General features: G+C 34.6%; 2 protein-coding genes across 3 annotated transcripts in view; one reads left to right on the top strand and one right to left on the bottom strand.

Moving 5' to 3' along the window:
• The window catches only part of LOC140437561 (chloride channel protein 2-like), a 293,059-nt gene that overhangs the window by 95,114 nt on the left and 176,987 nt on the right, over positions 1-20,958 (top strand). The gene's annotated exons all lie outside the window — the stretch shown is intronic.
• The window catches only part of LOC140437559 (chloride channel protein 2-like), an 81,297-nt gene that overhangs the window by 57,880 nt on the left and 2,459 nt on the right, over positions 1-20,958 (bottom strand). The window contains exon 2 of one of the 2 annotated variants that reach the window (XM_072527154.1): positions 15,974-16,000. In XM_072527154.1, coding sequence (XP_072383255.1) covers positions 15,974-16,000 — 27 coding nt within the window. Of the gene's footprint in view, positions 1-5,181; positions 5,358-15,973; positions 16,001-20,958 lie in introns of those variants that run through there. The other variant, XM_072527153.1, reaches the window with a different exon arrangement.

Raw genomic sequence — 20,958 nt, 5'->3', positions numbered from 1 at the left:
CATTCTGGCGTTCAGTGCTCGTTTTGGTAGCCTATCCTCTCCCATTCGTATCACATGTCCGGCCCATTGCAATCTTTGTATTCTAATGAAGTCTGACAGGGGTGTTTCCTTATACAGTTGATAGAGCTCGTTGTTATATCGAATTCTGAAGATTCCGTTTTCCCTCACAGGTCCTAGTATTCTCCTCAGTACTTTTCTTTCGAATGTGTCGAGTTTGTTTTTGGATGTTTCTTTCAGGACCCATGCTTCGCTGCCATAACATGCTATTGGCCGAATTAAAGTTTTATAGATTCTCATCTTTGTATTTCGGTGAACACTTTTAGACCGAAATATATGGGAGAGGGCAAAATAAGCTTTGTTTGCCTGCGTTATCCTTTTTCGTATTTCTCCATCCTCTGCTCCATCGGCATATATTTCTACTCCCAGGTATGTAAACTTTCCAACCGTTTCAATGTCATCTTCATGCATAATGTTTTGTGGGATTATATTTCTTCTCGTCTGTACCATTATTTTTGTTTTTTCTGTGTTAATTTCCAGACCTAGCCTTTTCGTTGCATATGAATTGCATTCATATGGTGAGGTAGAAAGGACAAAGGAGGAAATAACTAGGTAAATGCTAAAAATGGTGGTATGTATGGAAAAGTAATACTAGGTGTAGAGTTGGAATTGCTGGTATAGAAATGAAAGATAACGTACTAAAAATTGTGAAAACTTCTTTTTCTTCTTTTATGTAGTCATGTCTGTTTTTCAATGTGCCTTCAGTAACTTGTCTTTCCATCGTTTTCGTGGTCTTTCTACTGATTGTCTTCCTATTGAGGAACCGTCTCTTGTCGTCTTTACTACTCTTTTTGTTGCCATTCGCCTTTTATGATCATTCCATTCTACTTTTCTATTTCTTACCCAGTCCTTGATGTTCTCCACCTTGCATCTACGTCGTATATTTGTGCTTCTAGCTCTGTCCCAAAGTGTTTTACCATTAATTTTTTTAAGTGTTTTCATCTCCATTGTTTCTAACATCCTTTTTGTCCTCTCTGTGTAGAGAGCAGAAAAGCAACCATTAGATGTGGCATTTATGTCACCGTTCAAAACTTATTATACATAGGAGTTCACAAATTGGCTTAAGCTTAATCCAGGACATGTTGTAACAGGCTATTAAGTAGGGAAACTTTTTGGAAACATTTATATAAAAGCAGCGACCATGGATACAGCAATTATTGAGTTTAAGAAAACTAGTATGTTTCCCCCCAAAAGACACATATTTAAATAATGTGATTTTGTTGCAGTAATGTAAGAAACAGTTAAAGAAAGTGTAGAAAAGAAACAGTTAATGTAGAAGCAGTGGAAGAGGAAACCGTCAATAAAGAAATAATAGAAGGAGAAGCAGTAGAGGAAAAGTAATTTTATAAGAATATACCAAAAGAAAAAAACCCCTTAAAAACAGGTTATTCCTGCAGATTTAATGCTTGTTCTAACAGCTTCTAAAAATATCTTAAAAAAGAGTATAAGGAGTGGCAGAGCTGCCATTGTAACAAGCATTCCATACAAAGATGAATTAGAAAGCAGTATTGAAAAAAGGAAATTACCTTCAACTTCTGGCGTTAAAAGAAAGGTACATAATTTAAAAATAAATAAACAAAAAAATAAACCTACGCAACAAAAAAAATATCAGTGGCCAAAGAAAAACCAAATAAACCTAAAAGAGGATCAAGCAGTTCTTCATCTTTAGATTCAGCCCCTGCAGTAGAGTAACTATCAAGATTTTTTGCGAAACTCCATATTCTGAAGATATCAGATGCGAACAATGGGTGATGTGTCAGGGCTGTTTTAAATGAGTTAACGTTGAATGTTCAGGCTTTGAAAGAGACCGGTATATTTGTGAGTTTTGCTCTGATAAATAGATTTATTGTGTGCTATTCTTAAATAAACAGATTTTTAATTTATTTAAGAACAAATACCTTTTTGTTAGATGTATTTTTATGTCATTTTCATTAATAAATAGTTTTAATACAAAAAACCAAAAATAATTGAATTTATTTTGAAATTTTACATTGTCAATGGATAGATGTGTCTAATATGGGGTAGAAATTTATTTTTTAAATACTCCCATTTGCTTTTGTATTTGTGTAGTGTTAGTAAAAAATACTGAAAAAGATTTAGAACAAAAACTGTGAAAATGAGGATAAGATCTTGAAGGAAAAGGTCTACTACGAAAAGGTTCACTTTATAGTGTAGGTACGCAGGGGTATTTTAAGAAATGTATTTATCATTACTAAATTTTGGCTCTACAAAACTAAATTAATTAATCGCATATCTGGATCTCATTGGCCACAGTCTTATCCACATTCTCCAACTTTGCCTTACCCCACCTTAGCTTTGAAATTTCCCATTGCGATAGTAATTTGTTGAGTTTTATTTGTTTACTGTACATCTTTAAATTATTCTTAAATTTGTAAATGTTGTTTTCGTTTTTGTCTGCTGTAAAGGCGTGGACTTATATAAGACTTATGACGTAACGTTGTAAGATTTGTGAAAAGTCAAAGACTGTCATGGCTGGGACATGTGCAGAGACAAAACGATGCAAAAACAACAAAGAAAATGTTACAATGGAAGCCCATAGGAAGGCGAAAAAAAGGAAGGCCCAGAACGAGATGGTTGGATGACGTGGAAGACGACCTGAAAACAATGAACATAAGACAATGGAGAAGAAGGGCACAAGAGAGATCTGAATGGAAGGACATAGCCAGACAGGCAAAGACCCATCCAGGGTTATGATGCCAAAAGAAGAAGAAGAAGAAGAAGAAAGAAGACGTAACGTTTGAACTTTATTTTTATTAACATTTGTATTAATTTATTATTACGAGGAGTGAGTATAAATGAAGATATACGTTGAAACGTGGATTATGAACCAACATGACGAAAAGAAAGTAGAGTTCTCGGAAAGAAAGATGCTCGCCTACTGCCTCAAGTGCAGTGTTGTTTATTATTACATCTTGAATATCTAATATCTCGTTGTACATGGTTTTTGTTTTTGTCAATTTCATTTTATACGCCAACTTCATTGCTAGCTGCATTTAGGTCGCTTATAAGTTCTTGTAGTTCGGCAGGATTATTAGTAATCAGAACGATGTCGTCTGCAAATCTTAGATGTCTAAGGTATTCTCCATCCATGGATAGGCCTTTGTTTCGCCAGTTTATTTTACTCCGCCAGTTCTGGAGTGTTTGTAATACATTTTTACCTTAGATTTTGCTTATCTGTATATATTTGCTTAAGTCTCTATGTACGGTTTGTCAATGTTTTGGTTGATCAAAGCTTCAATTACTGCCTTGGGATATATAGCATCGAAAGAAGAAATATATGAAGGTTAATGCTAGCGGTATTTCATATTCTTTAGCTTTACTCATTAGTTCTCGAAGCGTATTCGACGAATACCAGTCGAAGGAACAAGCTAGTTTTAGAAAGGGATTCAGCACAAGTGACCATTTACTAAGTATGAAAATACTTATAGAACGAGCAAATGAATACCACATTCCCCTATATATAGCGTTCATAGATTTCGAAAAGGCTTTCGACAATGTCGAACATTGGGCAGTGAAATGTTCTTTGATTAACACAAGAATTGACCACATATATACGGAACTAATAGCCAATATACATAAGGAAGCCCAAACAACAATTGAAGTATATGAGGGAACAAAATCAATACAAATAAATAGAGGCGTGAGACAGGGTAACACAATATCACTGAAACTTTTCAATCAGGCTCTGGAAGATATTTTTAAAAGATTAGAATGGGAAGAAAAAGGTATAAAAATTTGTGGACAACGCTTGAACCATCTAAGGTACGCTGATGACATCGCATTGATAACCGAAAGAAGAATTATTTGAAATGATGAAAGAACTGGACGTAGAAGCTGGAAAGATAGGCCTTAATATGAATTACAGCAAGATAAAATAGAACAAGTTCAGGATTATATATATCTGGGTCAAACTATAAAACTTAATAAAGAAAACCAAACAGCAGAGATAAAAAGACGAGTTAGACTGGCATAGGCGACATTTGGCAAACATACAAAGCTACATTCTTAAAAACAAAAGATATCCTTAGCATCTTAAGACCAAAGTATACAATCAATGCTTACTCCCTGTTCTCACTTATGGTTCCCAAACGTGGACATTTACAAAAGCAAATATGGAAAAAATCATAAAAACCCAAAGAGCAATGGAAAGAGAAATGTTGCACATAAGACTAATGGATAAAAAGAGAAACGAGTGGATAAGAGAGAAAACAAAAGTAAGGGATGTTAGACAAGAAATTGAAATGGAGATTTGCCGGACACAACTAGTATTCGAAAAAGAAGACCGATGGATCAAAATTCTTATAAGTTGGAGACCGTGGTAATATAAACGAAACAGAGGAAGGCCCCAAATGAGATGGGCAGATGATATCAAGAAACACGTGGGCTCTAGGTGGATGACTGTAGAGACAGAAAGAGAAGAATGGAAAAGGACCGAGGAGGCTAATTAAATAGATATATAGAGAATTAAAATTACCTCGATTTTTTAATAATCTAGTTACATTCTTTATTTATTAATGAACTAAATGGCGATTAATGTATTATCAGCAGATATTTTCTTAACAATATGCTATTTTCTATAAAACTGCTATTATTTAAAAATAAAATTATTTTTTATGATTGTATGCATATTTTCTATACTAAATGAATATTTCTGGATAAATAAGTTTTTTCGTACTTGTCACTTTTTGATTTGCATGTTTTTAGTTGTTAATATAATTGAATCCGAAATGCTTTGTCAAAAATTATGTAAAATATTTAATGTTTAGGGTTTTATTCAATATTAATTATTTTTCTAACATTTATTTAATAGCACTTTTAAATTCATGTTCATTTTTGTTGTTTAGCCATTTAAAATTAATTTTGTGTTTTCGGGAAACTATATAAAGCCTACAGTAATATTCAAATTGCTATTAAAAAATTTATTTTTAATTTTATACTTAATATAGTGGACCCTTTGTGAGAGGTTTTAGTTGTAAAGAAAAACTTGATTATATAAACCTATTTCACCACAATTTATTATTTAAATAATAGTTAAAATATGAGTCGCCTTTCATGTTGTCAAGTAAAAATTGTCAAAAAATACTACTATTTTGCAAAATGTACCTGAACTGGCGAGTACCGGGAGTCGTACAGCTGCCCCACGGGCAGATTATTTTGTCTAAAACTCATCTTAACACGAAAACTGGATACACGAAACACTATCACCTAAGCAACATTATAACTGACTGAGCTTGCACCAATTCCTGCCTATAGGTAGACTTTTCTCTGCTAATTAACATATCTTAAGACTAATAATATTGGGTATTAGTACAAATATTTGATAATAATAAAGGCTTACGCTGATCGTGCGGCGTTTCCTAATTTTTATTATGGTCTAACAACAGAAGTAAACAATTTCGATTGCGCATTCGAAAAACTAAACAAAACACAAATGCGTAAATAGTACACAGAAGGTCTTCCGTTTCAGGTACTCGTGAAAACAATTTTAGGTCTTGAAAGTGCTCCCGTTTTTAATGTTGGTAAATATTTAATAGAACGGTTATCAAATACAACAAAACAAATACTAAACAAATCTTTTTGTAAAAATAGATACGATTATTTTTAATTATACATTTTAGGAATAAAAAAGACATGTACTAAAACATAGGCGTCCTCAAAATTTGCATATCGTCTATTTAAATTTTTATTATACAACTAGTATTCGAACCAATCAAACCCTACTTAATCACGGGCAATGCTAGATTATTTATGCATTCAATGTGGTCTTGGTCAGAAGTTAAAAAAACCAGCTGGAAAAAACCTTTACGTTTCTGGAAAAAAAACAAGAAAATACCAAACTATAAATTTAATAAAAGCTAAATAGATATAAAGATGCAGAAAAAACATTGCAGCAGATTAAAACTTTGAAAGTACGAAGGGGATAAAAGCTTTTATTATTTATTTGAATATTGCACAAATTAAAAAAAATGCTAGAAATTACAACTTTTACATGAAAATGAGTATAAAACAAATAATTCATTAAAGCTAAAGATGTTTTTGCTTCAATTGTTGTTACAATATTCGTTTCTTCACTGCTGGACAGCATCAGCCACTCCTGATCTTCACCGTAGCGGGTGGTTTGGGATCTTGTCTGGCAGTGAAATGCTTAACATACCACGCTCCGTCGCCCTTTGAGCCACACGGATCTTTTGCACTGTTCTCTTTATCTTGGTCAACGTTTCCGCTCCAAAATCAACACTGGTAAAACACACTGATTAAAGGTTTTTCTTTTAGAACATATTAGTATGTCGGACGATTTGAAAATGTGGTTCATCTTGCCGAAGGCTGCCCAAGTTAGTCTTATAAAAAGGAGAAGCTAAACGGTTTGATTATCTTTTCTCATGCGAATTTCGTGACCTAGGGATTTATACGCCATTACTTGGTCGTCTATGGATCTTGTTCCTAGGCATATATCTTCGCTGACTACAAGATTTGTCATGATCTGGGTTTTAGATATATTAATTATTAATCTTCCTTCTAGCGAGGAAAGGTATAGCTAATGTAAAAGTTCTTTGGCTTCATCTATCTCATCAGCTGTTAGCACAGTATTATCTGCAAATCTCAGGTAACTAAGCGTTTCTCTGTTTATGTTTATACCCTTGTCCGTCAGTTTTGTTTTTTTACATATACATTCGGTGATATGGTGGCCCCCTGACGTACACCAAAATGTATCAAGTTGCGTTCTGGTATATATGTTTAATTATATTTATATACTGATAGTCAATTCGGTATTCTGTTAAGGCTTTCAAAATTTTATTATGATTTATGATGTTAGAGAACTTTTCAAAAAAATTAACAATTTTTTTTAAGATCTAAGATTTTTACAATCTGTTTCACAATAAAAACAATAAATAAAATTGTCTGTCTTTACAATGTCAGAGAGAGGTAAGGTCTAGTGACCAAAGCATCAGAACACACATATTGGCTTGCTTACAAGTGGGATGCGTACATACACAGATATGCGAACATGAATACTAAAAGCGGCACAAATCACAATGGCTGGGCGCTGTTGAAGGCGTAGCTTCCACTACTGTAGGCACTGTCAGGAACGGTTTGGTAGGTCTAAGGAATCATACCGCTTCAATCTCTTCGCTTGTTGATTGTGGAGAAGATTGTATGTCAGGGTGTTAGGATGCACGAGCAACCTGTTTTGATATTGTTCTAAAATTCTTTTGCACTCTTCAGAGACTGTTAGTACCTGCAGATCTCTATGTAAGGCGTCATTCTGGATATACCAAGGGGCATTAGCGATTGTTATTAGACTTCTAAATTAAAATCTTTGTATTTTCATAACATTAGCTTTGCTAGCTGATCCCTAGAGATGCGAACAATAATGCACAAATATTAAATAAAGCTAGTGGTTTATTATATCCAGTACATTTTTCTGTAAGATTTTTTATTACCAATAGGTGATTGTGTGTTCCCAAGCCTTTTCTAAAACCGACCTGTTCTATGGGCTAATAAAATTCCAATTTATTTCGTAATTATTTTTGTAAATAGTTTATAAATATGGAAAAGTAGACTTATGGGTCTGTAGTTTCTGAGGTCTGTAGTATCGCCTTTTTTATGAAGTAGGACAATTTTTGCGTTATGCCACTGAGTTGGTTTTATTGCTTCCTTCAGACTTTTAGTGAATAGTTTGACAAGGACCTGTCATAATCTTGTTTCAGCCATTTTCAAGGCATCTTTCACTATTTTATTGCCCCCGGAGGACTTTGTTTTTCATTTCTTGGACTGACCTTCGAACTTCTTTGAGTGTGTTATGTTCGGTTAATTTTAGATTCCTGATTAATTATCTTTGGTAATAATGTGTTGCTGTTCTTTGTATAGTTGGCTAAAAAAATCTCTCATTCATTTATTAATTTGTGCATATTTGTTCTTCAAAAGGACATATTCTGTCTGAGTGCTTTTAAGTTTTTGTTTTCTTCCATTACTTTAGTTATTTCCATGTATTGTCTTAAATTCTTACTAAAGTAATTTTTAATTTTCTTGTTCAAAGATTCTTAGTGAAGCCACTCATGAATGCCCGGTAACTACACTGATGATAGCCTTATAATCCGAACACGTAAAGGATTTTTAAATAAAATGTAATGTTTTTAAGCCAAAAAAAGTAATTGTAAAAATAATAAGGACAATTCAAGAAAAATTAACACGTATAGATTTGATTTCCAAAAAAAAAATTAATTTTTTTGTAAAATTTATTGTTAAAAGATATTATTTATAACTATAATACATCAATATTTAAGTTACCCATTATTTTATAAACTTTCCTACTAATAACAATTAGAGAAAACTAAAATTTTGCAAAATAAATAATTATTTTAAATTGTTTAAACAAATTGCTGAGTTTAATAAACAATTCACAAATTAACTATTTGCATTTTTATAATCTATGCAACAGGTATTCCAAATTTAAAATATTTTTGTTGATCAGAACCGGAGACATTGCTACTTTTATAAATTTGATGTTAGGAATTCAGTTTTTGAAATACTTATTAAAATCGAGAAGGTGCAAAGTTCATCTTTAGTGCATCATGGACGGCACATTTTTAAAGGAATCCACTTGATTTTTATTGTAAAACTTAATATTTTCGTTCAAATGGTGCTTTTTAAATTGCTTAATCTTTATAAACAAAGCTCCGTTAAATTTCAAAAAATGGGCTAACTCGGGTTCTTAGGGTTTTTTAACTCGTGTAAAAATTCCAACATTTCAAATAAAAAAAATTAACTTCCTACATGTTGACGCGTTCTCCCTTTTCAGGATTTTCTATGTCTCACTAATGATTGTTCCCTTCCTTTTGTTTGTTTGTCCTTTTCAAATTTTTGATCTTGGTATGAACCATTGTGTGTGTCGCTTGCTTTGTAAAACTTCCTGTATATATACTTCTTCTTTTTTATGTAGACATGACTCTGTTGTTCAATGTGCATCCAGTAGGTTGGCGTTCCGTTGTTTTCTTGGTCTTCCTACTGATCCTCTTCCTATTGGGAACTGTCTCTCTCTGTCTTTACTAGTCTATTTGTCATTATCACTCAGCTTATATAAACATTCCATTCAACTTTTTTATTTCTTACCCAGTCCTTGATGTTCTCCACCTTGCATCTACGTCGTATATCTATACTTCTACCTCTGTCCTCTAGTGTCTTACCATTAATTTTTCTAAGTGTTTCCATCGCTGTTGTTTCTAACATCCTTTTTGTCCTCTCTGTGTCACGTCTTGTTTCTGCCGCGTATGTCTGATGGTCTGATGACTAGTTTGTAAATTCTGCCTTTCGTTTCTTTCCCGATATTTTTATTTCTCCATATTGTTTCATTAACACGAAGAGATTAACATTTTCAAAACCAGAGGGCACAAGAAGCAGAGGACGACTACGAATGAGATGGATTGATGATGTGGAAGAAGACCTATAGATTCTAGGGGTTAGAAGATGGAGGGAAGTTGCCAGGAATCGACAGGAGTGGCGACTTCTTTGTGAGCAGGCCAGCAAGATCCACAACGGATTGTCGAGCCACTTATGATGATGATGATGATATTGTTTCATTCAGGCAACCTGCAGCTCTGTTTGCTCTATTCACTTTATCTTCCACTTCAGTTTCGAGCTTTCCGTAGCTAGATAATGTGATGACTAGATATTTAAACTCGATCACTTGTTCTATTATCTGACCTTCCACTTCCAATTTACATCTTAGTAAATTTGTTGTTATAACCATGCATTTTGTCTTTTTTGACAAATAGCCAAAAGTCTTTAAGAGAGAAGTATGGCGTCGTCCGCATTGCAGATTATTTTAAGTTGTTTTTCTCTTATTTGCTATCCTTTTTTAGTTCTTACTTATTTTACTATTTTATCCATAATTAGGTGGAACAGTAGAGGATCCGGGGAATCTCCTGTCTTATTATATTGCCAGCTTCAATAGATTTTCTTCTATTTTTAATTTTATTGTGTTGATTTGGCACATATTTTCAATCTTTCTGATTATTCCTAAAGGTATCTCCCTTGCGTACAATACGTGGATAACGTCCTTTAATTTGACCTGGTCAAATGCCTTCTGAAGGTTCATGAACCATAGATATGCCAGTTTATTGTATTCTAATCGCCTTATTATAAATGTTGGCCGTTCTGCAAGTGTTATAATTTCATTCTGTTTATTTGTTATCACTTTGGTTGTTAATTTTGGTGTTGTGTTAAATAAATTAATTCCTCTGTAATTTTCAGGGTCCGATTTGTCTCCCATTTTGAAGAGAGATATTATCGCTTGATCTCAATTCTTGAGGAATTCTGTTTTGTTCTATTATTTTTTGTATTATTTTTTGTAGTTGTTTGGTCAGGTCTGGTCATCCAAACTTTTGGAGTTCATTCGGTATTCTGTCATCTCCTGGTGATTTTCTGTTTTTTACTTTCCTTAATGCTGCCTTTATCTCTTCCTCCTCAATACCTATTTCTTCGTTTGCCGTCACTTCTGGTGTTGGTGGTTCATTATCGTCATCTTTAGCAAACAGGGATTGAAAGTAGTTTGCCCAATGCCCATGTTTCCTTCTGAATGTGTTTCGTTTTCAATTATACCTTCTTCTCTTTACTTTGTCCTCTAATTATTCTCCATATTTCTTTCTATGTTCCGTAGTAGCCGTGTTCAATCTGTTTTGTGAAGCTCTGTCAGTGTTCCCTTTTTATTTGTCTAACCAAAGTATTCGATTCATTTCTAATTCATTTATAGTGGTTGTATGCCTGTTGTGTTTGTTGTGTTCTGTATTGTAAAAAGGCTTTCTTCTTTTCTTCACATTTTGTCTTCACTTCCTCTCTAAACCATGATGTTTCCTTTTTTCTTTATTACTTTCCTCTTTCCAAGTAATTCTGTTGCTGCGTTAATTATGTTATTTTTTAGTTTTTCCCAGCTTTCCTTGATGTTATCGTTTTCTAATATTTCATTCCCAGCAATCTTCTTTTTTTGTATAAGTATCCCGTGGATTCCTTATTTTTTTAAAAAGTTATGAGGGAGAGAGAGAGAGAGAGAGAGAGAGAGAGAGTCGGGAATAAACTTTACGGGCACGATATACTAGTAGTATACAAATAATGGCATATGCTGATGATATCGTGATCATTGGAAGAAACCGAAATGAAGCAGTTGAAATTTACACGTATTAAAAACGCCGTAGAAAACATCGGACTTCTGTTTAATCCCCATAAAACTAAATATATGTCGGCTATATCAAGAATGCAACAAAATAACTTAGAGGTGCAATACGAAACTATAGAAACGGTGGAAAATTCTGCTACTTAGGGTGACTGGTTGAGTGCAAAATCAACATATCCAAAGAAATAAGAAAAAAAATATGTCAAGACCATCAAAGTGCAAACTTTATAAAAGAATAATACGCCCAGTGCTCACCTAGGAGTCGAAAACATGGGCATTGACGACCCGAGATAAAGAGTTACTACGAATCTTTGAAAGAAAAGTATTGAGGACCATATATAGCGGAGTTAATGAACAGGGTCTGTGAAGAAGGCGATATAATTTTGAACTCTATAGACTTTTTGATGATGCAAATATCGTAAAAACCATCAAAATAAACCGCCTAAGATGGGTGGGCCACGTTATGCGGATGGATGAAAGTGATCCTTCTAAAATAACCATGCTAAAAAGGCCTCTCAGATGAAGAAGAGGGCGACCTAAACTCAGGTATCTGGACGATGTGCAGGAAGATGTAAGAGAGATTGCAGTAAGGTGAGGGAGAAGACAGACACTCGACAGAGAAGGATGGAAGAATGTTAAGGGCTGTTATGCCAACTGATGATGATGAGGATTCCGTATTTAGTCCTTCTACCCTGATATTTGTTTGTGTTGGCTCCACTCTCTTAGGTGTGAGGTATTTCATAATGATTCTTATTTTACATAATACTAGACTATGGGCGCTACCTACATCTGCTGAGTTGAGGCATCTTAAGTGTCGATTATTTTGTCCACGGGTGTTATTAAATGTATATTAATGTTGGTCTTTGTGGTCAAAAATGTGTTGTTTATTCTAAGTTCGTTATTCGTGCAGAAGTTTATCATCAGTTCTCTATTTTCGTTTGTAACATTCTCGTTATGTTTTTGCTTAACTCCCCTTATTACTTGATTGCTTATTCGAGCGTTAAAATCCATTATTATCATATTCCCTCTAACTTGAGCTACTACTTGTTGCAATTGGTTAATTAAAGGTTTCCCTTGTTGTTTGAGGCTTGTTATTTTTTGTGCCATATACTCCGATTATGTTCAGGTCTTCCTTCTCCATTCTTATTCCATATTCATATATTTATATATATATATATATATATATATATATATATATATATATATATATATATATAGGAATATTTCGAAATTTTGTATTATTGTTATATAATTACAAAATTAGGTTTATTACCACATCAATCACAATAAGTAAAATACGTAGTTACGTTGACTGAATAAAAGTATTAACACAGTCTGTGACATTACTGTCGAATACAAAAATGTCAGTCTGAATATGATTAATTATTATATTGCATTGAGAAAATTTAAGTACAAAATATGTATTTACAAGACAGATTAATGTATTAAAATAAAGATACATTAGGTTCGGCAATGACGTATGATCAGATAAGACTTAATGTAATATTTTGCGTCTTAATATAATATTTTCTTCGTTTCCAATTTTTGATTTGTGCCTCAGCTCCTATATATTTTTCCCAAATTATTTCTATGTAGTTTGTAATATTTTTAAATAAGTACACAAATTGTAAAATAAATTAATATAAATACCCCAAAGTTGTCACTTCTTCAAAAAGCAAAATTCACTCATTCTAAATACTTTATATATATATATATATATATATATATATATATATATATATATATATATATATATATATATATATATAAACCCCCTAAATCTCCCATTGATCCGACCGGTTAAATATTGGTTGTTACTATTCTTTTAGAAATCGTACAATAGATTGGGAACCAAATTCAACAATTATGCAATTCCATATTAAGTATATTATTAAATATTATGTAATATTAAGTATCATGATCCACTATAATTTTTGTAAATTAGTTTGCTTATTGTCAAAAAATTTGGCTGACATCAATTGCTTATTATCAAATAAAAGTATTAACTAGTATTCAATAGTTTATCGTTATTTCTTCTTCTTAACGTGCCCTATCAAGTCCCCTTGACGTTGGCGATCAACATGGTGAAACTGTCTCTGTCTTGAGCTATTCTAAAGAGATGCTCAGCTCTCCTCATTCCTGTCCACTCTCTGATATTCTTCAACCAAGAGGCCTGCTTTCTACCAATTCCTCTGCGTCCTTCGATTTTACCCATCATAATAAGTTGAAGAATATTATATCGGTCTCCCCTTACTACGTGTCCAAAATAGGCCATCTTTCTACATTTGATGAGAGCAAATGATGCTCGCGAGCAGCATTTGCTCTCTCAAGGACTGCCACATTTGTCAGCATAGCCGTCCATGGAATTTTTAGTATACATCTGTGCAGCCACATTTCAAAGGCCTCCAGACGATTAATGGTGGATATTTTTAATGTCCATGCTTCGACACCGTATAAGAGGACTGACCACATGTAGCATTTAACCATGCGCTTTCGAAGTTGAAGTTGTTATATGAATATCGTTTATTTAGTTCATTAAATAAGTTCCTTAGACATTTTTCTTCTTTCATCAAAAGACCTCTTCATCAAAAGTCCCAAATGTTTTTTAAGTATTTCTCCCGATGAAGGTTGGCAACTTCCCCTCTGTAAGGCCAATGTAGCTAACGTTGTTCCGTACATATATCATGAGACATGCTAGATACAGTCTGTCTCAAACCCTTCTTTCAGTGCGTCACTAATTTTGACGTCATGTAGGATTTTAAGAAAAAAAAAATAGAGAAAAAATATCGTGGCTTCGTAATCTACGTGAATGGTTCGGGTGTAGTTCGATTGAACTTTTTAGGCGCGCTGCTAACAAAGTCGCAGTGGCCATGATGATTTCCAATCTCCGCTAGGAGTGGCACGAGAAGAACAAGAAGAATTTTAAGAATTGTCGAGAATTATTGCATGACATTTTAGTTAAATCTGACAGTTGCAGGATCGTAATTAGTTAAATGTGAAAAGGTTTTTTTTTAAATATAAAATAAAAACTTTTAGCAATTCAAAATTGTATTTTAATATTAAAAGTAAAATTTTTAATTTACATATTAAAGGTTTCGTTCTGTATATAAATTTTTATTGCGCATTATATTGGAACAGCAGTTTGTCATAATTCCTATTCTATACATTCCAAGGAAAGTGCTTAATTAGCTAAGATTTACCATCTCCAATAATTCAAGTTTCATCATGGTTGTTGAAACACATATATGTCTCCCTTTTAAACATTCTACTAAAGAGTGTTTAGTCTCAACTTGAATTTGGTATTTTTGGTATGAAGGGTAACATGTTGGCCTAAAATTAACAAGAAAACATTTAAAGATGCTAGTGATATTTCAGTAGGTTATGGCAAACTATATTTTGATACAAACCTTCACTAAACATTCTGTATACAGGAGTTCTAATAACATGATCATAGTTATTGGTTAATGAACGGCAGAAAATGGTAATAAAGTTGTCCCAGCTTCTTTTTCTAATTGAAAATAATTTAATAATTTTAATATTAGTCTTTGTTCCTTCTCGGTATATCTCATTATATTTAAAATATTTTTATGACAATAAATACAAAATTAAATTTTCACTATAAAATATCTGAAAATACTAACCTGGAATGACAATTATCATTTTATCAGTTGTTGACATTGTAAAAGTACTGTCAAGATCGAGACCTTCTGCGTCAAATTTTATTTATGCACATCATTGATTGGATATCTATTTAGCGTCTTATAAACTCCAACCAATTATACATCCTTAAGTAGAATTCGCTTTAATATACAAATACCCGTAAACGATACATAATTTTCTAAGTTCTATGTATAATAATCACAGACTCACGTCACAAGTCACTTCTAGCTTAATGCGTTAGAGAGAATTCGATCAACTATGACGCACTGAAAGAAGGGTTTGGGACGAACTATATATGAATTTTTTTTCAGCCTCAATTTGACAATATATCATAGGATACTCCCTGAATATGTATTATTTTGACGTGAAAATTTTTGATTTAAGTATTAAATATGACAAAGTGAAAATTATAATGATTACTACATTTGGAAACATAAGAACGCATCAAGACCTTTGCAAATTTGATAATTATATCACGTTCGATTGTTGCAAAAAAATTTAGGTGCCAATAAATGGTCTGTGCAATAACCCGACCTTGTTTCGTTAAATTATTGTCTAAACGGTTAGTTAAAGTCTCAAGTTTGGTCTAACTTATCAAACTAGTTTACTTAAGGATTAATTCTATGAAGAATTTATATAAAATTGTGTGTAAAGGTAAAGTTAATTAAAAAATGATATAATTAATTAGTCAACTCATAACCGCCATTGGTAACTAAAAGAATTGATTAACAATAATCATTTAAATGTTATTATTTGATGTACCAATTTATTCTGCAAAAAAATATATATGACATGCAAGCTTATGTTACTATAGCTTTTGAGTTACATATAAAGTATATTAAAGTTCAATAGCTTCTGATGTGCCCAACCATTTGGACTTCTTGGTATTCTCTCATCGTAATCTTTGCTATTTTTGAATATTTTCTACAGGACAATAAACCACCAGATTTCCGCATTGCAAATCAAAACGAAAAAATAAAACAGAAAATTTAATTTTTAATACAATTAATTGTGGTTTATTCCACATTCTTTTAGTTTTATAGTCTAATCGATTCTGTTTTTCCTTACCTTAACTATTTTTCGTTTGGCAAGCTCCTGAAAAAAATTCTCACAATTACCTACACTTAAAAAAATAAGTGCAAAAGCATATTGATAATATGTAATTATATATATATATATATATATATATATATATATATATATATATACCTATATATATATATATATATATATATATATATATATATATATATATATATATATATATATATACATATAAATAGTGTGACCTATTTAGATTGGAAATATCTCTATAAAATATGAAGCTGTTTACCGATTTTATCAAATTTTTTTCCATGTGTTATATAATAAAATGTCTATTTCGGGGCATAATGTTTATTCAAATTTTCAGGGCATACTAAGATACTTTTTCCTATAACCATTGTATTCAGAGTAGCCTCAAATAACCATGACAAAAATGTTAATAAAATATATTTATTAATAACGAAGTTATGGCAACTTTTAAAGCTCACTAAAGAAAGAAGCTACGAGTCACCAAAGAAGTTCCAAAGAAAATTATCAGAACACGTCTAAGAATATTTTATATAAATGCTAGCGCTTGAGAAGAAGATGAAACATTTATAGAAATACACGTTAAATATAGAGCTTCAGATAATATGTCAATATTTCAATATCTTGAAATGAAAAACCTGCAATTGATAATTATGGTGCAACTACAGTGTTAGTTTTTTCTATAAAATCATAAGTTTTTTATTTTTTATTTCAAAGCCATACAGCTAACACTGCCTCTAAGGGGAAAATTCACCAGTTTTCCCAGATACCTATGATATCAGAAGGATTGAGCTCTGGTGGGACTTTTTCCATGTTATCGAGCCCTAGGTCTCTTACATACGTGCCAAATATCTGCCAAAAATTTTCATACGCATCTGGACGTCGAGTGTAGCACAGCTTTCTCCATGGTCTTATATGGTTGTTTACTTAGATCCAGCTGTTTTATTATTGTTGTTAGGTATCACCACATCTATTAGTGTTGTTTGCCTAGTAAGTGTATTAACTAGTATAAGAGCCGGTCTATTACGCGCCACTGGTTGGTCTGTGAGCACAGTGCGGTCCCATCATAGCTTCTAGTTGTCGTTTTCAAGAATTCTATCAGGGACTTATTGATAATAAGGGAGATGGTCGGTTTGAGGAAGTTTCAGTTTATTGGCTAATTCCTGGTAAATAATCTTTCCTACTGAGTTATGATGTTCTTTATAATCAGTACCAGCAAACGCCTGGCGGCCTCCAGTAAGATATTGGATAGTTTCTTGGACTTGCCATCTATATCTGCATTTGCCGTTTTGTACTTGACGGTCTTTGACAATATATTTTAGGTAATTTTTAATTGGACTAACCTGATCCTGAATGGCAAACAGGAAACCGTGTATCTCGGGAAACATCCTTTCAGCGAGCATTCGCTTACAGAGCTAATAGCTTAGAGAGATTTCTTGTTCCCTCAGTTTAAGCGTCGTTGTGTTATCTACTGCGCAAATTGCGCGATGTAAAGTAGATGTCTAAGCCTGCGTTTGAAAATAGGTTCTTAATCCCACCTCTTCAATGTGGTGGTCGATGAGCTGATATGCAAGCTTGAGGGAGACAGGCCTGGCCTTCCAATTGCAGATGGCAGAAAAATCTCAGTGCTGGGTTACGCTGATGATTTAATCCTGCTGACCGAATCGGCCAAGGATAGTACCAAACAGCTCCGGACAGCCGTCGAATTCTTTGAGAAGAGAGGGATGTCGATAAACGCCGGTAAGAGTGCAGCTATTACGGTTAACGTCAACCGTGGTAATAAGCACTCTTACTGAGTGACGTGCTCTCTCTTTTCTGTCGGCAATGACAGGATTCGGCAGCTGCAACCGAGCGAGCTGGTTGGATACCTAGGCCGAAGGTATAATGCTCTAGGGCAGACCAGGGTAGCCTTCAACGAGCTGCAGACACAGCTCAATCGTATTCAACGAGCGGGGCTTAAACCAGCACAAAAGCTGCTGGTACTCAAAACATACTTGTTACCGAAGTACATCGACATGTTGCAGAGTCCAACCATCAGTATGAAAACGCTGAAGGGCTTTGACAGGTCCGTGCGCATAGCCGTTCGGAAGTTTCTGTCCCTCAACCGCACGATGCTTATATCCACGCTCCCACAAAAGAGGGAGGCGTGAGCGTCATGGCCATGGCCATGCAGGTCCCGGCAATCATAAGAAGGAGACTGACTAAACTTATCAGCTCAGCTACTGATACGACGTCGTTAACCCTCAGTTTACCATATATGTCACGTCTCTGGAAGAAAATCTTAAAATGGACCAGAACATCTTCGGACCACCAGAGGCTTAAGGACGGCTATAGCGGAAACGGACTTCGCCAGGTCTCTTCACATTCAGAAAGCTCAGCCTGGATAAGCAATTCACCGCCCTACTGGTCGGGGAGAGATTTTATCAAGGCAATCCAACTGCGAGGAAATCTCCTACCGACGAGAGGCATCCCTTCAAATCCACCAGATGAAAGGAGGTGCCGAAAGGGATGCGAACGTAACGAGAGCCTTAGTCACGTTTTGCAAAAGTGTCCTGCATCACACTGGCACCGCATCAAGAGACATGATCAGCTCGTTACGTACCTACGAAAAGCGGTGGAAAAGAAAGGGTGGACTTGCGAGGTTGAGCCGCGAATTAGATGCGCCGACGGGACTCTGAAGATACCTGACCTTGTCGCGCAGCAGGATGAGCAGGTAATTGTCGTGGACGTTGCCGTCAGCTGGGAGGGTCCTGAACCCCTAAGTACAGCCGCCGCCAATAAAACGGCGCTGTACACAGAGCCTCGATTCCTTCAGACCATGCAGACCCAATATTCAGGGAAACAGATTTGCATGGCACCTCTAATCGTGGGAGCTCGAGGAACATGGTGTCAATCGAATTCTCGTATTATTTTAAACCTTTCAAGGTAGTGTCCATATTCATAGTCATTTTATGAGGTCCTAACATAAATAACTTATGAGAATTTCACTTTGAGTATATATACCGGCTTCTTTCTTATCGTGGGGTCTACGTTCGTCTAGTTAGGATTTTATTTTATTGACTGGCTTACGTAGATGTTTGTGTCGTCCTTTATGTCATGTGAATGTCCCATTATACTTATTTTATTAACTATTTTTAAACTTTTATTCTTTTTTAATAACTTTCATATAGTTATTTGCTAATTTTTGCAAGACCTGCGATTTGGCTTTGTGAAGATAGTAAATGCAGAGGGGGTGGGACATTTCTCAAGCGATATAAATCTGGCCAAACATCGGGCCATAAAGGGCCTTACGCTGCTGGTCTGTTGCTTTCCGGATCGGAACCGAGAGCAACAGACGAACAGGATCAGGTCGGTTTTCGGATGGCGAGGGTTTGGTTGCATGATAAACGTAGCCACCCAGCCGGCATCGCCCGGCCTGCAAACTAAAAGAGGTTATGGCTCCACTCTGATAGCCACCTGTTTATCCAGTTGCTCACCTATGTCCATAAGTCCTCTTCTCCCTAGATACCGCGGTAATGTTGTTCTCTCTACTGCATTGCGTGGATGATGTTTTCGTGCCTTTGTGAGAAATGTTCTTGCTTTCCGCTAAAGACTTCCATACCCGTTTTTGACTACTTTACAATACCAAATGAGTAGCTAAGCGCAGAACAGGCATACGCATTTAATGCCTTAAACAAATTTTTGATATTAAGATATGACCGATTTGCTGTCTTACTCTTCGCATAAACTCAGAAGTTAGTTGGGTTTTCATTAGTTTATGGTCAATTTTCCGCGCTTGCTGTACCTACTCCGAGATATTTGTACATTTAATTTTCACCAATTGCCTCGATGTTTTGGCAATCTTGCATATCGAAACCTCCGGGCTGAACCTTTCCTCTGACTATATTTTGTATACTGATTCTAGTCCAAAGAGCATACTGATAATATTTGAGAAAGTTTTATTTTTTATTATTATATTATTATTATTATTATTAAATTATACTATTATTTTTATCAAGATTTAGCCATACGGCTCACACTTCCTCTTAGGAAAAAATTCACTCATCCCAGATAACTACGGTATCAAAAGCATTGAGCTCTTGTAGGGCTATTTCCGTGTTATCGAGCACTACATAACTTATAACCTTAAGTATCTCCCAAAAATTTTCGAACACATCTGGATCTTATTTATTATTATCCAGGATTAGCTATACGGCTCACACTTCCTCTAAGGGGAAAATTCACTTATCCCAGATACCTACGGTATCAAAAGGATTGAGTTTTGGTGGGACTCTTTTCGTGTTACCAAGCCCTCATCATCCAGCCTCAAGAGTCCATTGCTGAACATAGGCCTCTTTCTCATGTTTCCAACCCCATCTATCTTGCGCCGCTCTCATCCAGTTTTTATTGAGTCTTCTTAAATCGTCAGTCCATCTTGTAGGTGGTCGACCGACGCTTCTCTTGTCTTCCCTTGGCGTCCATTCCAATAACCTCTTTGTCCATCTCCCATCTGTCATTCTGGCTATGTGTCCTGCCCATCTCCATTTTAGTCTGGCTATCTTCTCGATGATGTCAGTCACTCCGGTTCTTCTCCTGATGTCTTCGTTGGTTATTCTGTCTCGCAGAGTTATTCCTGACATGGACCGCTCTATTCTTCTCTGCGTGACTCTCAGTTTGGTAGCTGCTGCTTTTGTTAAGGTAAGTGTTTCTGCTCCGTACGTCAAGACTGGGAGGACGCACTGATCAAATACCTTTCTCTTTAGGCATGTGGGCAGCTCACTTTTAAAAGTTTCTCTTAGTTTTCCAAATGCTGCCCACCCAAGGCCGATTCTTCTCTTCAGTTCATGAGTCTGGTTATCCCTGCCAATCATAATTTTATGTCCCAGGTATTTATATCTATCTACAAGTTCTATTTCTTTCCCACCAATACTGATGTTCTGGTTGGGTACCAAATTGGTCATGATTTTTGTTTTCGAGATATTTATATTTAAAGCTACACTTTC

The sequence above is a fragment of the Diabrotica undecimpunctata genome, chromosome 3, assembly GCF_040954645.1.
Source record: "Diabrotica undecimpunctata isolate CICGRU chromosome 3, icDiaUnde3, whole genome shotgun sequence".
In the NCBI taxonomy this organism is placed as follows: domain Eukaryota; kingdom Metazoa; phylum Arthropoda; class Insecta; order Coleoptera; family Chrysomelidae; genus Diabrotica; species Diabrotica undecimpunctata.
Note: the sequence above shows the minus strand (reverse complement) of the source record. Positions and strands in the feature narration are given on the sequence as shown.